The 16,042-nt window shown below is 36.1% G+C and overlaps 2 protein-coding genes across 2 annotated transcripts in view; one reads left to right on the top strand and one right to left on the bottom strand.

Annotated features, from left to right (window-relative positions):
• The window catches only part of LOC136826196 (L-threonine 3-dehydrogenase-like), a 126,693-nt gene that overhangs the window by 105,518 nt on the left and 5,133 nt on the right, over positions 1-16,042 (bottom strand). The window contains exon 2 of the mRNA XM_067083265.1: positions 3,799-3,857. The gene's annotated coding sequence lies outside the window, so the exon portion shown is untranslated. The remainder of the gene's footprint in view (positions 1-3,798; positions 3,858-16,042) is intronic.
• Positions 409-16,042, top strand: part of LOC136826334 (probable serine/threonine-protein kinase irlD) — a 57,500-nt gene continuing 41,866 nt past the window's right edge. Inside the window, exon 1 of the mRNA XM_067083587.1 lies at positions 409-714. Coding sequence (XP_066939688.1) covers positions 409-714 — 306 coding nt within the window. The remainder of the gene's footprint in view (positions 715-16,042) is intronic.

Here is a 16,042-nt window from a genome sequence, read left to right as displayed (position 1 = left end):
CCTTCTCACATTGCCATCCCAATCATCTATAAACGACTAACAGGAGAATCCTCTTTGAACACTTTGCGATCACCAATTAATTCTGAGTTTATAAAATAAATCTTTTATTTAATATCTACCTTCTTAGAGAATCGACAGGACAAGATCCTGTGACAGAATTTCTTAAGAGAACCGATAGGAAGAGATCCTCTGATAGGATTTCTCAGAGAACCCATAGGAAAAGATCCTATGACTTGACTTCTCAGAGAACCCATAGGAAAAGTTCCTATGACAGAACTTCTCACAGAACCCATAGGAAAGGATCCTATGACATGACTTCTCAGAGAACCCATAGGAAAGGATCCTATAGCAGGACTTCTCAGAGAACCCATAGGAAAAGATCCTATAACAGGACTTCTCAGAGAACCCATGGGAGAAGACCCTATAACAGGACTTCCCAGAGAACACATGGGAAAAGAGCCTATAACAGGACTTCTCAGAGAACACATGGGAAAAGATCCTATAACAGGATTTCTCAGAGAACCCATGGGAAAAGATCCTATAACAGGACTTCTAAGAGAACCCATAGGAAAAGACCCTATAACAGGGCTTCTCAGAGAACCCATAGGAAAAGACCCTATGACAGGACTTCTCAGAGAACCCATAGGAAAAGATCCTATGACAGGGCATAACATCCGTCCCTTTGACCCTCTCTTAAAAGGATACCTTTTAAAGGTAGGAGTTCGCCTTGGGGCAAGATCCTGCGTTTGTTGCTTTATTTTCTTTTCCTTTATATGGGAACGTTTTTTTCAGGAAATTCGTTGGACAAAAGAATTATATTTTTCTTGGCGAATTTATGGCCGAGTCGTCGGTTCCTTTTGCTTCTAAAACGTGGAAGAGTGAGAGGAACTGTTGTTGACGTTTGCATAATACTGATACAGGAAATGAAAAAGTACCGTCCTACGATCGAGGTAATAATAGTTATGATTATAATAGTGATACTGATAGCACTCAAATATTCGACGAACATTCTGTTCTGCATTCACTGGAACGTGTGTGTATGTATGTATGTATGTATGTATGTATGTATGTATGTATGTATGTATGTATGTATGTATGTATGTATGTATGTGTATATATATATATATATATATATATATATATATATATATATATATATATATATATATATATATATGTGTGTGTGTATATGTGTGTGTGTGTGTGTGTGTGTGTGTGTGTGTGTGTGTGTTTTACCTGTAGCTATGTAGAACACATTCTCAGCACCATCATTTGATAGCCCTATAAAGAATTTTTGATGAAAACAAAAAAATATCATTATTACAGAATGACATGAAGAATAATGTATCAACAGAGAAAGAATAGTGAAAATGATTATTGAACATTCCTCCAACGCTACACACAAAAAGAAAAAGAAATCATTACTCGACGTAAAGAAATAAAAAAAAAAACAAGGAATTCAACCGATGTTTCAATCCTTTAGGTTCTACAGAGAGAAAAAAAAGAATCTTAGTCAAGATAAATGGCCGGTATTAAGATTCAGCTTTCAGCTTTTTCTTCTTCTTTTCTGTATTTCAAGGGATTTCGTGAAGATTTCCGCATCTGTTCCCGTATTCTTTGTATGCTGGCTAATGGTGCTTATCAATTTAAGCTTTTGGACGTTTTTTGAAGTTATTCAATGGCGTTGAGCATTAAATCATTCGGCACTTTTATTTTTCATCTGGAGGTATTTGGCATCCTATGGTTATTTTCCATACCTGATGTATACATATGTATGAGTATATATATATATATATATATATATATATATATATATATATATATATATATATATATACATATACATCCCACTCAGCTATCGTCAGTATTTTTACATCCACAATTACCACCTCTCGCCACCATGTAACTTGAACCAATTTTTGTTGCAGATTTTTCCCCTGCAATTTTTTTTTTTTTTTTTGCTCCTACGCATTTCTTTTTACCGGTTTTATTCACGTGCAGTGTTTGCCATGTAAAAGGAAAAATATAAAGAAATATATGTATATACATTTTCTTGCGCTCTGAAACATGCCAACTACGGAATTCGGACTGAATGTGCTCGCAGTAACCAGAAGGCATCGTGAAAAAATACCGAGAAGGGAATAATAATGGAACCTTTCTTCCTGTGTCTGTCTTCATCTCTTTCATTCCTTCTTTATTCCTTCCTTTCTTTCTTTCTTCCTCTCTGTCATTTCTTCTCCCTTTCTTTCTCTCTCTCTTAGTTTCTTTCCATCTGTCATTCCTTCTCCTTTTCTTTCTTTCTCTCTGCCATTTCTTCTCCCTTTCTTTCTCTCTCTCTTAGTTTCTTTCCATCTGTCATTCCTTCTCCTTTTCTTTCTTCCTCTCTGCCATTTCTTCTCCCTTTCTTTCTCTCTTAGTTTCTTTCCTTCTGTCATTCCTTCTCATTGTCTTTCTTTCTATCTTTCTTCCTCTCTGTCATTTCTTCTCCCTTTCTCTCTTTCTTAGTTTCTTTCTTTCTGTCATTCTTTCTCCTTTCCTTTCTTTCTTTCTCTGTTATTTCTTCTCCCTTTCTTTCTCTCTTAGTTTCTTTCCTTCTGTCATTCCTTCTCCTTTTCTTTCTTTCTTTCTATCTTTCTTCCTCTCTGTCATTTCTTCTCCCTTTCTTTCTCTCTTAGTTTCTTTCCTTCTGTCATTCCTTCTCCTTTTCTTTCTTTCTATCTTTCTTCCTCTCTGTCATTTCTTCTCCCTTTCTTTCTTTCTTAGTTTCTTTCTGTCCTTCCCTCTCCATTTCTTTCTTTCTTTCTTCCTCTCTGTCATTTCTTCTCCCTTTCTTTCTCTTTCAGTCTCTTTCTTACTGTCATTCCTTCTCCCTTTCTTTCTCTCTCAGTTTCTTTCCTTCTGTCATTCCTTCTCCTTTTCTTTCTTTCTTTCTTCCTCTCCGTCATTTCTTCTCCCTTTCTTTCTCTCTCAGTCTCTTTCTTACTGTCATTCCTACTCATTTTCTTTTTTCTTTCTTCCTTTCTTTCCTCCTTCCTTACTTCCTTCCTTCCTTCCTTCCTTTATGTCAGGACTTTATACAACTTCTAGTGTTAATTTATTAGTATATTCTACCCAAAAAACAAAAACAAAAAAAGAATTACTAAAAAAGAAGCAAAATTTGAATCTGGACGATGCAACAACACTAAGAAATAATCTCCAGGAGTTCATTAATTTGCAACTGGATTCCTGGTAGGAATGGGAATGCTGAATATGGAATTTAGGCCAAAATGTCTGACCCTGAGACGGGAAAGCTGTGATGGAAAGCTTTAGAGTTCCCGCCGTATGCTTGCATGGAGAGAGAGAGAGAGAGAGAGAGAGAGAGAGAGAGAGAGAGAGAGAGAGAGAGAGAGAGAGAGAGAAGTCTGAGTTCTCAATGGTATAATTCTCTCGGGTACATACTGCGCATGCCTACATGAAGAGAGAGAGAGAGAGAGAGAGAGAGAGAGAGAGAGAGAGAGAGAGAGAGAGAGAGAGAGAGAGAGAAGTTTGAGTTCCCAGTAGTATATATTCTATTTAGTTAGGTACAGACATGTATGCTTGTGTGTGTGTGTATATATTATATATACATACATTATATATATATATATATATATATATATATATATATATATATATATATATATATATATATATATACATACATATATATAAGCAACATATGTAATATCTAAATTATCGAAAAATATAGAATACACTTATAAATACATATATAATATACAAGAAAGCATAGATCAGACTAATTATGGTTCTTGTACTCACCGAGACTCTTCTTTGAATTACAAGTGAACTGTGATCACGTCCTTGTACCTTCCAGGTACCTGGAAAGGAAGACAGCGGTTTATCAGAGCAGAATTATTTACGTAATAATAATAATAATAATAATAATAATAATAATAATAATAATAATAATAATAATACACATGTATGTTCAGCCCACTAACTAATCCACCAACTGTAAACCTGCTAAATAATAATAATAATAATAATAATAATAATAATAATAATAATAATAATAATAATAATAGAGTTACAAGCAAATGAGTTATACCTGGAATGCGAAATGAGTGATGTTTGCAGTTAATTTAGTGGTGACTGGTGATAGTGGGAGAAAACTGCAGAAACTAGTGAAAGAGTTCTAAACTGTTCACGAGGGAAAAAAAGTTGAGAGTAAATGAGACAAAGTTAAGGTAGAAGCTTTACTGTTTGGACAGAAATATATAAAAACTGTCAAAACCAAACATACATACATACATATACAAATGCAAGTTCTTGTAAGAAATGTATGCATCAGTCATCTAGACCCCTCTGAATTTAGAACAAGAACTTCAGCTATAAATATACTGATATGAAGGAGATCCAAGACCATTGGACGTATGGAATAAAAACTCAAGAAAAATGAAACAGCGTGTTGTGGTCCTGGTCCTTGATATTCAGGGCAAGGCGAGGATCCGGATCATAAATTTGGCATCATAGCCAGTGTCCTTCTATCAAATACCGCCCCCCCCCTACATTCCTTGTCTTCTGTTACCCCTTCTTTCCATCTCTTTTTAGAGCAGAAGTGGCCTAAAAAGAGGTGGCTATTTTATTATATCTCCTCGGTTACATTTTAATTTTATTCTTCTTCTTCTTCATCCCTTTATCCGATCTTCCCCCTTTTCTTCTGCTACCCTTGTTTCCATCTGTTCTCAGAGTAGAAGTGGCCAAAGAAAAAACTGACTATCTGTTTTATTATATCTCCTCTGTATATTTCTTCTTCTTCTTCTTCTTCTTCTTCTTCTTCTTCTTCTTCTTCTTCTTCTTCTTCTTCTTCTTCTTCCCTCTATCAAATCACCCCCTTTTCTTCTGCTACCCTTCTATCCATCTCTTCTCAGAGCAGAAGCGGTCAAAGAACAAACTGACTATTTTATTATATCTCTTCTTCTTCTTCTTCTTCTTCTTCTTCTTCTAGAAGGAAGTGGGAGAGAGGAAGGAAGGAATCGACCATAGGCCTATAGTCTACGGAGCTAATCGAAATTTAGGGCTATTTCGTAATCGAATAAAAATTCATGATGGCGAAGGAATAGGTTACCCTAGTTGTCCTTCTTTTTCCTCTTTCTATGTGTTAGGCAAATATACTGCTTTTATTCCTTTCGTCTAACAGAATCTTGTTTCTTCTAGAATCAAAATAAATAACCTGCTCGGATTTAGAAGTAAACAACTGAAAGCAATGGTTAGTTTAGCCATTGTTCTGAGCCATTTAAAGATGTTTAATATATAAAAACAACAATTAGTATTACGAAAAAGACTTTAATAATCCACTGAATTATTCTGACTGAAAATTCACGACGTATTTGGGGACTCTCTCTCTCTCTCTCTCTCTCTCTCTCTCTCTCTCTCTCTCTCTCTTTGGCCTCGTAACTCAGTATTAGGGTGTTCAGCTCACAAAATGAATGACCAGCATTGGAGACCCGGATCGGGAGAAGAATGACGATACAACCACATTTCCTATTGAAGTCTTTCGGCTCTTTGTAACTTCAATAAAAGCACTTGCAAATCCCCCTATCATCTTCAATAAAAGCACTTGCAAATCCCCCTATCCTCCTATCAACAGCACTTGCAAATCCTCTATCAACTTCAATAAAAGCAATTGCAAATCTCTCTATCAACTTCAATGAAAGCTCTTGCAAATCTCCCTATCAACTTCAACAAAAGCACTTGCAAATCCCCTTATACCCCTATCAACAGCGCTTGCAAATCCCCCTATCAACATCAATAGAAGCACCTGCAAATCCCCCTATCAACTTCAATAAAAGCACCTGCAAATCCCCCTATCAACTTCAATAAAAGCACCTGCAAATCCCCCTATCAACTTCAATAAAAGCACTTGCAAATCCCCTTATACCCCTATCAACAGCGCTTGCAAATCCCCCTATCAACATCAATAGAAGCACCTGCAAATCCCCCTATCAACTTCAATAAAAGCACCTGCAAATCCCCCTATCAACTTCAATAAAAGCACCTGCAAATCCCCCTATCAACTTCAATAAAAGCACTTGCAAATCCCCCTACCAACTTCAATAAAAACAGTTGCAAATCCCCCTATCAACTTCTATAAAAGCACTTGCAAATCCCCCTATCAACTTCTATAAAAGCACTTGCAAATCCCCTATCAACTTCTATAAAAGCACTTGCAAATCCCCATATCAACTTCAATAAAAGCACTTGCAAATCCCCTATCCCACTATCAACAGCACTCGCAAATCCCCCTATCAACAGCACTTGCAAATCCCCCTATCAACTTCAATAAAAGAGCTTGCAAATCCCACAGACAATGTTCCAGCTGTAGCGTCTCTAACTGAGCTCACAATGTAGTACCAACAGATGCAAATGCAGGAAGCACAACTTGGTTTGCACTGATGTTTGTAAATGTGAAGGGTATGAAAATGAAGAACAGGATCGATATATGGACAAAGAGACGAGACAGTTGTTTTTTCAGGCTATAATATATGTTCAAAGTTAAGAGGAAACTTACCTAATCCATTGCTACTCCTCAGAATTAGATTTGAAAAGGCTAATTTTTTTGGACCTTTATACCTGGAAGTTTGCCTGCGTCAGGTAATTATTGATTATTCACAAAAGTGATATGACCTTTTTTTTTTGCAATTTTAGTGATTTAGTCATTTTAAAGGTTGCTAAGTCTACCCCAAAGCCACATCAAAAGTCCTTCAAAAAGAAGGCATCGTGCTTACCCCATACAAAAATGGGAATAAAAAGCACGTTAAAAAGAAGAAGAAGAAGAAGAAAAGGTTGCTAATAAATCGTTATGTGTCAAATTTGTGGGTATAGATTCAGTAACAACAAAATATCCAGCTAAATTTCCTTGCAGAATCATTGGGTAAGAGCTTAGGCAAAAAAAATTGCTCTTATGAAAACTGCTAATTTCTGGTCCATTTTATGAAAATGGATCAGCTCATTAAGAGCTTTCCAAAAATGTATAACTTGACCATACTTGGTTAGCTCAAAATTTTGGAATGTGGGGCCCTGGCACCAAATTTGGTAAAAGTTGTTGAAAAAATGCCAACAACTATTTTTGAACTTTTTGATTTCGAAATTGATTGAATCAATAAAAAAATTACTTTATACAACTCGATCACACGAAATGATAATTTTCCCTTACTATTTGGCAAATGCTGGATAATCACTTGAAGCACTGGTTACACACCAGAAACTTATCACATAAACGTCACGAACAAGTTGAAAACAAATCTACGATAGCGAGTGGAGATGGAATCTTCGGCAAATGCTAGGTAATCGTCTCATTCCGTCAGTGTACATCGCGTGGTGCACTGTAGGCACTACTAAAGGATGTTTGCAAGCGTCCCTGTGATCCCCAGCTGCACCCACTTTTTAGCCTTTTACTCTATCTCCATTCCAACTTCCTCTCTTCAATCTTGCTGTCCAACCTCTCTAACTATAACTTCTTAGTGCAACTATGGGGTTTTCTCCCAGTTCCACCTCGAGATCCTTGTATTTCGTCTCACTCATTTTCTGGATCTCTTTATTTTGCTGTCCAACCACTCCAACACTGCTTTAAGCCTCGAATGTCAGAGAGCGCCCCAGTACTTGGCTTGACAGGCTAAACCTCATAAAATCCATCACTCAATCAATCAACAGTGACATTTAAAAACGCCACTCGCCTGTTCATCAATCATTCGATAGTATGTTATTACTTCCATAACGCTCACTTCTATTTTTCTTTTATATTTTCTTTTTTCTTCGTTTTCACAATTTCCAGATTTCCCAGCAGAGTTAATACTCTCACGTAATTAACTTTCTCCCCCCGCTTTCTTTTCATCTTACTTTCATATTATTACGGCTGGCGAAACAAAATGTGAACTTTGCTCCATAATGTTTGGAAGGGATTCAATTTTTCTTTTTTAATTCGGAAAAATTATTTTACAGTCTTGGTTTGCATTTATTTTATAAACCTCCCTTTAGTACAAGGCCTGAATTTCCCTAAAGTTTCATCCGGTTATTTTTTCCTGTTTTGTGAATGATGTTTTTGTTTTTAATTCTCTTGGACCTTGTAAAAGCTTATGAGACGTTACAGTTTGATTTAACACAGGTGCTCCGGATTTTAATGTTTATACCTGTGTGTGTGTGTGTGTCTGTGTGCATATATATATATATATATATATATATATATATATATATATATATATATATATATATATATATATATACATAATATAATATATATATGTATATATATATGTATGTTTTTTTTGTGTGTGAAACACACGAATCACTAAAAGAACTACTATCATTCGAAACGATTTTGCTACTGAAACCTTGACGAAAAAAAAAAATAATAACTTGATGGAAATATTGACAGTAAGGAGAATATATCAATAATATCACAATCATATCAATGGCGGTAATTTTACCACACAAAAAATTTATGTTGTGTATCTTAATCTCTCGGAAGAGGTTCTTGTTCAAAGTTTATATATTTCACGTCAATTTCTCCCACACACATTGTAAACGTGGGCGTAGGAGAATGACTGGAACTTGTATTTCTCAAGACCTTTATACCTGATCTCCTATTACCTTTGATAACTATGAATATGTGTGGGAGTTCAACCAGACATAGTCAATTCATATCAAATTGCATTTCGTTAGATAATTACTCAGACACTGACATGACGTCAAAAGGAGATAGAATAAAACCAATTACTCAAACACTGACATGGCATCAAAAGGAGACAGAATAAAACCCAGGTGGCTCTGTAAAGACTGCAAATTTCAATACTGTTAAATGTGAAGAATGAACTGTTTTTAATAAACCCATAGAATAAATTGATAAAAATACAATTTTGGAATAAGTCAAAGAAACGTGATAAAAAAGGGAGAAGGTTTAAAAGATGAAGCGGCTCACTGAGAACTTAGAGAGGTAGTAAGGGGCTGGAAACCCTAAGAAATTATCTCTCTCTCTCTCAATTCCACATTCGTTTCATAAATAACTTGAATTTCCTTCACACATCACCCGAGGATTATTTCACCTCTCTCTCTCTCTCTCTCTCTCTCTCTCTCTCTCTCTCTCTCTCTCTCTCTCTCTCAATTCCACATTCGTTTCATAAATAACTTGAATTTCCTTCACACATCACCAGAGGATTATTTCACCTCTCTCTCTCTCTCTCTCTCTCTCTCTCTCTCTCTCTCTCTCTCTCTCTCTCTCTCTCTCTCTCTCAATTCCACATTCGTTTCATAAATAACTTGAATTTCCTTCACACATCACCAGAGGATTATTTCACCTCTCTCTGTATCTCTCTCTCTCTCTCTCTCTCTCTCTCAATTCCACATCCATTTCATAAATAACTTGAATTTCCTCCACACATCACCCGAGGATTATTTCACTCTCTCTCTCTCTCTCTCTCTCTCTCTCTCTCTCTCTCTCTCTCTCTCTCTCTCTCTCTCTCTCTCTCTCTCTGGAAGTGCTTTTGATGCGAAGCAAAAACAAGAGGAAAAAATCCGACTGTATGCATCAAATACATAAAAAAAAAAAATACTGACTTTTAACTCTCGCAGATTTTAAGGTGATCTCGAACAGATTTCCCAAGCGATGTTTGATAAAGTTTTCATACATCGAAAAAGTATCTGGAAAAACGAACCGAGTTTTTTTTACTTTCTTTCTTTGGCACCTGTTTCAACTGTTAATTTTTCCTCTGCGTTCACTGTCTTATCCTTTCCTATAATGGATTTCGGAGTATTGGTTTTCCAGGCTTTATGTATACGTGGAATGGGAGTGGGATGGGAACGGAAGGGTGGTTTCCGAGGAAATCTTCTTTTTGGGATGTTTTATGGGACTTTTAGACGAAAAATAAAAAATAAAAAAATTTCTTTGTTTATCTCAACATCAACAAGATTTACTATGAATGTGATTTTGTGAGATTTAAAAAAGAAAGTATCTTATTGCTCTAATACATAAAATTCTCTCAGTATTGACTGAAATAATAATAATAATAATAATAATAATAATAATAATAATAATAATAATAATAATAATAATAATAATAATAATAATGATTTTGAGCATCATATCACCACCATAAAAATAATTTTTCACATAAGAAATTTATCGTCAGCATTTTTCTCTCTTGAAAAGGATTCTTTTCCATATTTTGAATAATAATAATAATAATAAAAATAAAAATAATAATAATAATAATAATAATAATAATAATAATAATAATAATAATAATAATAATAATAATAATAATAAAGTAGAGCATCATAAAAGTAATTTTTCACACAGGAAATTTATCGTCAGCATTTTTCCCTCTTGAAAAGGACTCTTTTCCATATTTTGAATAATAATAATAATAATAATAATAATAATAATAATAATAATAATAATAATAATGAATTTGAGCATCATATCACCATCATAAAAGTAATTTTTCACACAGGAAATTTATCGTCAGCATTTTTCTCTCTTGAAAAGGATTCTTTTCCCTATTTTGCAAGAGTCACTCCAAGCCTCCCACATACTAATACAAACTTTGCAAGCGTGGGTGAGGGACAATGAATAGCAGTATGTTCCATTCAATAAACTTAAACCTGAGCTCCAATTTCCCTTTGGAGGTCCAAGACACGTGATATCCAATTATATTTCCTTAGGTAAATATTCAAGTATATAAATTGCTTCTGAAAAGAGAGAATTAAAATGTCACTTAAAAAAAGTAAATTAAAATGTCCCTTCAAAAAAGAGAATTGAAATGTCCCTTCAAAAAAAGAGAATTGACATGTCCCTTAAAAAAAGTGAATTGGAATGTCCATTCAAAAAAGGGAATTCAAATGTCCCTTCAAAAAAGAGAATTAAAATGTCTCTTCAAAAAAGAGAATTAAAATGTCCCTTCAAAAGAGAGAATTAAAATGTCCTGCAAAAAAGAGAATTAAAATGTCCCTTCAAAAAGGAGAATTTAAATGCCCCTTCAAAAAAGAGATCTAAAATGTCCCTCGAAAAAGAGAATTGAGATGTCCCTTAAAAAAAGGAGGATTGCAATGTCCATTCCAAAAAAGAGAACTAAAATGTCCCTTCTAAAAAAAGAGAATAAAAATATCCCTTCAAAAGAAGAGAATTAAAATGTCCCTTCCAAAAATAGAATGAAGTGTCCCTTCAAAAAAAAGAGAATTAAAATGTTCTTTCTAAAAAAATAAAATAAATTAAAAAGAAGAATTAAAATGTCCCTTCCAATAATAGAATGAAGTGGCCCAGCGATCGAGATACGTGAATAATGGACGAGTCTCATAAATGTCAAAGAAATATGGAAATGAAAATAAAAGATTTTTTAAATAAATCAAAGAAAAGAGAGAGCGTAGAAGGATCAAAAGAGGAAAAGCCGTCCATTGAGTAAGTGAAGCGGAAGTAAGGGATCCGGAAGCCCGGTAAACGACCTCTCTCTCTCTCTCTCTCTCTCTCTCTCTCTCTCTCTCTCTCTCTCTCTCTCTCTCTCCACAGCTTACAGGGGAACAGAGGAAATGTTTTTACAATTGAAGGATAGGAGGGAGAGAGAGAGAGAGAGAGAGAGAGAGAGAGAGAGAGAGAGAGAGAGAGAGAGAGAGAGAGAGGATGGTATTACTTAAGTATCGAGGAAGACTTCCTAAAATTTAAAAAAAAGAGTAGGAGGTATTGAAAAATAACACCAGGAATAAAAAATGAAGGAAAATGGAGAGAGAGAGAGAGAGAGAGAGAGAGAGAGAGAGAGAGAGAGAGAGAGAGAGAGAGAGAGAGAGAGAGAGGTCTTTAACCCTAATCCTATCGTTATTTGTCCTATATCTCCCAATCACCATCACCTCAGGACCCCATCCTACATCCTAAATCCCTGTCCATAGCTCTCTCTCACCATCACGAATGTTGCCAAGAGTTTGGGGAAATTCAGCTTTGTCCTTTTGTGAATAAGTGAGTGGAAGAATTAATCTCTTTGGAAGGATCATTTCAGTGCATCTTAGTTCTCATAATTAGATATAAACTCTCTCTCTCTCAATTCCATAATTGGTCAGTCACTCAATTTTCCATTCAACAAAGACTCTTCACAACCTTTTCCGCGTCTCTCTTTCTCTCTCACTCTCGTTCAATTCCAATATCGTTTAATCACTCAAATTTTTCCACCCACTGCAGACGCTCCTTAATCTTTTTTCTCATCCTTTCTTCCTTTCTCTCCCTCTCTCTTTCGCGAAGACACCTTTTTACCCTCTCTCTCTCTCTCTCTCTCTCTCTCTCTCGTGTTATGGATTGGATGTAAAGAAAGGAACAACTAGACTCTGTGTTCCTCAGTTATTAAAAAGTTAAAAGGACTGTTTTAAATCGTCCAGATCTGAAAGCGATCTCGAATAGATTTTCTAAATACTCTTTGACAAAGGACTCCTGCATGTAGAGGCTCTTGGAGAGAGAGAGAGAGAGAGAGAGAGAGAGAGAGAGAGAGAGAGAGAGAGAGAGAGAGAGAGAGAGAGAGAGAGACCTTAAACTACCTCTTTCTCTTGTGCTTTGCTGGACCGATTAGCCTTTTCTCTGATTCCAATGTCTTCTTTCCTACGTTGTCTTTTGATGAATCGCTCTTTCGGGCTTTGGTGGGCAAATGAAATGGAAGTATTAGAATGAAAGGAGCAAAGTATCAAGGATCGAGAGTACCTGAAAATTGCTATGGTTGCTGGGGTAATGATGTTCTGTTGATGAGTCTTCCGGTCTGGTATGTGACGCGGTTGATGCACTGGAAGTTTTATGCACTTAAAGGAAATCAGTGGTTTACTAAAAAGGTTTGATCATGTTGGGGGAATGGGGGATGGTAGGCTGGTGGATTTTATTATATAATGTAGACTTTCTAGTTTAGCAAGAGTTGGGACGGAAGGGATATTATAAATACAAACAAGAAACATGATTGTATATGATAATATGTGGGAGGTCATATATCAGTGGTAGAGTGCTGAACTATCATCTGAAAGGTCTGGGGTTCAGCATATATTCATAATTTTTTGTCTCTGATAAGGTAGTAGTTAGTCGACTGTAGTAGAGTGCAGCTAGGGAGGAAAAGGGCATGGGGTTAACAGCTTCATTGCAAAAGACCTGATGAAAACCGAAAAGATGATTTACTAGACTCATTCGCTCAGTTGGAAAATGGCGTCAGGCGAATCGATAGTAAACAGACTAACTTTGACGCCTGTGGCTCCCGTTGGATTCAAGACGGAGGCACACCCACCATTCACTTTCCTCCCCCAAGGGAGTCACAACCCTGTGACTCTGCTTTGAGTTACGGTGCCTTAAAATCTAAATGCATTGACACTTTTACTGCAGCAATGACCTAGCATTACCAATGACCTTCGTCGAGGTAGCAGTCAAATTTAAATTTCAGGTGGCAACACAAATATAAAAACATTTCAAAACAGACTCGCTTGATAATGTAATTCAGAGACTAAACAGGAAAATTATGCTTCGTCCTTAAAACAATTTTTTGAAGATTTCACTTGAAAAGACTTAAAAAGAAAACCCAAGTCTGGCAAACGCAACGGCATTAAAAATCTGCGCGACTTCTTTAATTTACAAAGCGAGTTTCCAGGTAGGAATCAGATGATGAATATGCAATTTTAGGCCAAAACGTCAGTCCCTGAGACAGGGAAGGTCTTTACAAGGTATGATGAAAATCTTAATGTTTTGAAAACTGTTTTTCTTTTTCGTGCATGTTTTCGGGGCGTGTGCTGCTGTCAGAGAGAGAGAGAGAGAGAGAGAGAGAGAGAGAGAGAGAGAGAGAGAGAGAGAGAGAGAGCTCAAAGCCTTGGAAAAAGTTGCATGTTGCTTAATTTACTTTACTGGTGTGTTGGACTTCTTGGCCCCACTTTTTCGAGTCAGAGTTTTAAGATAAAAAGATCTGAACTACTTTTTAATGCTTAGAAACATTACAAGAAATTTGGCTAAGAAAAATGTACTGATTATTTACTATGGAACAAAATTAACCAGGCAAATCGTAAATAAATCTGCATTATGCTTTTTTAGTCCAGGTAACTGTTGCCAGAACTCTCTCTCTCTCTCTCTCTGCCATAATTTCCTTAATCATCAGAGATTATTATCACATGCACTAAGATTAAACGGGAACATTTTTTCTTAGAACCAAAAAAAAGGAAAGAAAACGATAGAGAGAGAGAGAGAGAGAGAGAGAGAGAGAGAGAGAGAGAGAGAGAGAGAGAGAGAGAGAGAGAGAGAGAAATGGTCTCTCCCAGCCTTCGAAATCTCTGGCTCAAGTGATGTATGTGGTAGCAATAGGCCTTAACCCCTATAACATATAGGAACGAACTTGTTTGTGATCGGCTATGGAAAATTGATGGAGAACTGAGAGACATATCTATTAATAATGTAAAGAAATAAAAATAGTATGGAGGAATCCTCTGCTTCACAGATGTCAGCTCCCTTCGCTTAATATTCAGGGCAAGGGGATGCTCCGGATCATAAATTTCGAAGCTTAGCTCTCTCTCTCTCTTTCTCCCTCTCTCTCTCTCTCTCTCTCTATTGGGGAGAAAATAAAATATTTGGATCTCTCTCTCTCTCTCTCTCTTTTGGGGAGAAAATAAAATATTTTGATCTCTCTCTCTCTCTCTCAACTACCTATGCTCTCTCTCTCTCTTCTCTTTCTTTTGGGGAGAAAATAAAATATTTGGATCTCTCTCTCTCTCTCTCCCAACTACCTATGCCCTCTCTCTCTCAACTACCTATGCTCTCTCTCTCTCTCTTTTGGGGAGAAAATAAAATATTTGGATCTCTCTCTCTCTCTCTCTCTCTCTCTCCCAACTACCTATGCCCTCTCTCTCTCTCTCTCTCTCTCTTTTGGCGAGAAAATAAAATATATATATATCTCTCTCTCCCCGACCTACCTATGTCCTCTCTCTCTCTCTCTCTCCTCTTTCTTTTGGGGAGAAAATAAAACATATGGATGTCTCTCTCTCTCTCTCTCTTTTCTTTCTTTGGAGAGAAAATAAAATATATGGATGTTTATGATACAGTATAGGCCTATAGTCTGATAGGCTAGTCAAAATTAGGGTTGACAGTAATCTAATAAAGATAAATAGTCCTTTGGATTTCCCTGTCATCACATTTTGAATTATTCTATATTTCTTCTATTCCCTCTGTTTTTTATTTCGCAATTTTTGCTATTTGTAAGATAATCAATATTTATTGCTTTTGTTATCAATTCTTATCCTATGATCAATCTACGTGTCACATAATCCCTCATCTCTCTCCCTTTCCTGCTCTTTCTGTATAAATGTAGAGAGAGAGAGAGAGAGAGAGAGAGAGAGAGAGAGAGAGAGAGAGAGAGAGAGAGAGAGAGAGCATCTACGTGCGTATTATGGAGCAGAATATTTTTAATCTACTGCTCGGTAGGAATCAGAAGATGGCTCCCAGTCGCCTTTAGCGAGCATCTTTTTATGATTCTATTTTGCAATTTACTTGCGATTAAATCCAGTAGCGTGTTTCAATATTAAATCATCTCTGGCAAATATGCATAACCTGTCAAGCAAAGGCTGTTATCGTTTTGGGGATTTAGTGATCTTGCTTCAAAAAATAAAAAGTTTGTTTTATGCAAAATTTATGAATGAATTTCCCCATTTTTAGTTTTCTGTAAAAGAAAACTATTGTGCCGGCTTTGTCTGTCCGTCCGCACTTTTTTCCGTCCGCAGTTTTTACTGTACGCACTTTTTTCTGTTCGCACTTTTTCTGTCCGCCCTCAGGTATCAAACATACCAAATTGCAGCCCTCTAGCCTCAGTAGTTTTTATTTTATTTAAGGTTAAAGTTAGCCATAATTGTGCTTCTGGCAACGATATAGGAAAGGTCACCACCGGCCCGTTGTTAAAGTTTCATGGGCCGCGGCTCACCAGCATTATACCGAGACCTCCGAAAGATAGATCTGTTTGCGACGGTCTTGATTATACGCTGCACAGAAAACTTCGGCGCATTTTTTACTTGTTTTTATTTGTAA

Source organism: Macrobrachium rosenbergii, chromosome 40, assembly GCF_040412425.1.
Source record: "Macrobrachium rosenbergii isolate ZJJX-2024 chromosome 40, ASM4041242v1, whole genome shotgun sequence".
Taxonomy (NCBI): domain Eukaryota; kingdom Metazoa; phylum Arthropoda; class Malacostraca; order Decapoda; family Palaemonidae; genus Macrobrachium; species Macrobrachium rosenbergii.
Note: the sequence above shows the minus strand (reverse complement) of the source record. Positions and strands in the feature narration are given on the sequence as shown.